Source organism: Berghia stephanieae, unplaced genomic scaffold, assembly GCF_034508935.2.
Source record: "Berghia stephanieae isolate SIO BIC M18660-M18661 unplaced genomic scaffold, UCSD_Bste_1.3 scaffold10, whole genome shotgun sequence".
Classification (NCBI taxonomy): Eukaryota; Metazoa; Mollusca; class Gastropoda; order Nudibranchia; family Aeolidiidae; genus Berghia; species Berghia stephanieae.
The window spans coordinates 113,323-115,000 of NW_027621957.1; the positions used below are offsets into that span (position 1 = coordinate 113,323).

At 38.1% G+C, this 1,678-nt stretch overlaps 1 protein-coding gene across 1 annotated transcript in view; it reads right to left on the reverse strand.

Moving 5' to 3' along the window:
• Positions 1-388: 388 nt before the first annotated feature.
• The window catches only part of LOC144960884 (uncharacterized), a 2,078-nt gene continuing 788 nt past the window's right edge, over positions 389-1,678 (reverse strand). The window contains exons 1-2 of the mRNA XM_078894275.1: positions 1,003-1,678; positions 389-844 (exon numbers count right to left, since the gene is read on the reverse strand). The exon at positions 1,003-1,678 is cut by the window's right edge and continues 788 nt beyond it. Of these exons, the coding sequence (XP_078750401.1) occupies positions 1,386-1,678 (293 nt within the window). The 3' untranslated portion in view covers positions 389-844; positions 1,003-1,385. The remainder of the gene's footprint in view (positions 845-1,002) is intronic.

The following is a 1,678-nucleotide window of genomic DNA, read 5'->3' on the forward strand; positions in this document are numbered from 1 at the left end:
AACAGTCGTGACGTCACTTCCCTCCTAATGAAGCATGATAACTTAGTAACTGGCTCTAAACTATCGGAACAGTACCGGACGCCCTTATGAAATATCTCTCCGACGAGCATAAAAGTGCATCCAGAAGAGAGATACATTATAAATCTGATCCTGTTTTGACGTTTATACATTCTGATCACATGACATGTGAAAAAGTTCAGCATGAAGAATAAAAAGTACCATTTTTCATTGTTTAGAACCAAGCTGCTGGTTGCTAGGCGGACGTGTCATCAGACTATTGAATCCAGTTGCCAAAGGGGGGTAATTTGGCTATCAAAACAACGTAATTGCCTGTGAGAGGTGTCTACTTTTACAGCAATACCAATCAAACACATTTGACATCATATTATTTGGAAGGAGAAAGAATAGCAATTTTTAATTGTACTAAAAATATGTTCCTACCTCAATTATACAGCAAATTCCGGCAGTTTTAAAAGACATATATTTCGAGAGAGAGAGAAAAAAAAAACAGAACACCAAAGCAATCGCCAATCGGAGAATCGCACGGTTTTGAGTAGCTACTTCAAGCTTTCATATTTAAAACCAATATAAATTTGACGCTAAAAGATAGAGCAACGCTGATCATTCTTCGAAAAGGGCATAGGTCGTCACCCAACAAGTTATTCTAAAGACTGACTGTTGTAAGCTAAAAATACCAGACCCCCTGATTGGCGCCGTTCAGATGACGGAGCAACAAAACTATCTGTACGACTACTACTACCACGACTACTACTACTACTACTACTACTACTACTACTACTACTACTACTACTACTACTACTACTACTACTATGGCAATTGCTTGCTGTCCTTTGGATAGCACTTTGCGTCAAATCTAACAGACACGTACAGTTACAAAATCACTGCTGAGTGTACAGAGGGTCAGGAAAAAATATTGTCTTCAACCGAGATGGAATCTTAGTCCCTTCACTTGTGAATTGAATGCTCTGTCATCTGAACCACACGTTTGTTTATATATGCAGGTCGATTTGGACTATTGAAAACATGACTCATCCATTCTGTGTTGTAAAGAGATTAAAGGATTATGGTTATTCGCTCTATAGATAGTATGAAGTTGACGTCACTCAGGTCTTTGTTATTGGAGTTTTTTTGCCATCCGCGTTAATGAGTAATTCTCACTAAACTGTCTAAATCAGACTATAAACGTTCAAGGTAACACATAGTTTTGTGTATTGGTCCGTTATACTTCCGGATGGCAGTGCTGTGAGCTTCTAAGCCAAGGGCATACTATCTATAGTCTTTATTTTTTCATATTAAACACCAAGTAGAAATCGTGTCTGAACCGAGAACTCATCGTAAAATAGATGATAGTGTTTGTACTACTGTTAATACCTTGGAATAAAGTGACAACAATGAATACGATGTATCCCACATAGTAAACCCCAGGCTTGTCCAAACACATCTAAAATCAACACGACAACAACGTAATACAACACATTCATGATATAGCACGTTGTAAACACGGCGGAGATGACCATTATCATTCGAAGAAGGACCATTTCTTTACTTGACGTTTGGTGCTGTTTTGAAGATTTCATCATATCTTTATCCTTCTCGTCTTTTCCATTGTCGGGCGTATTTCTGACAGAAGAATTCAAATCATATTGCCCGCCAGATG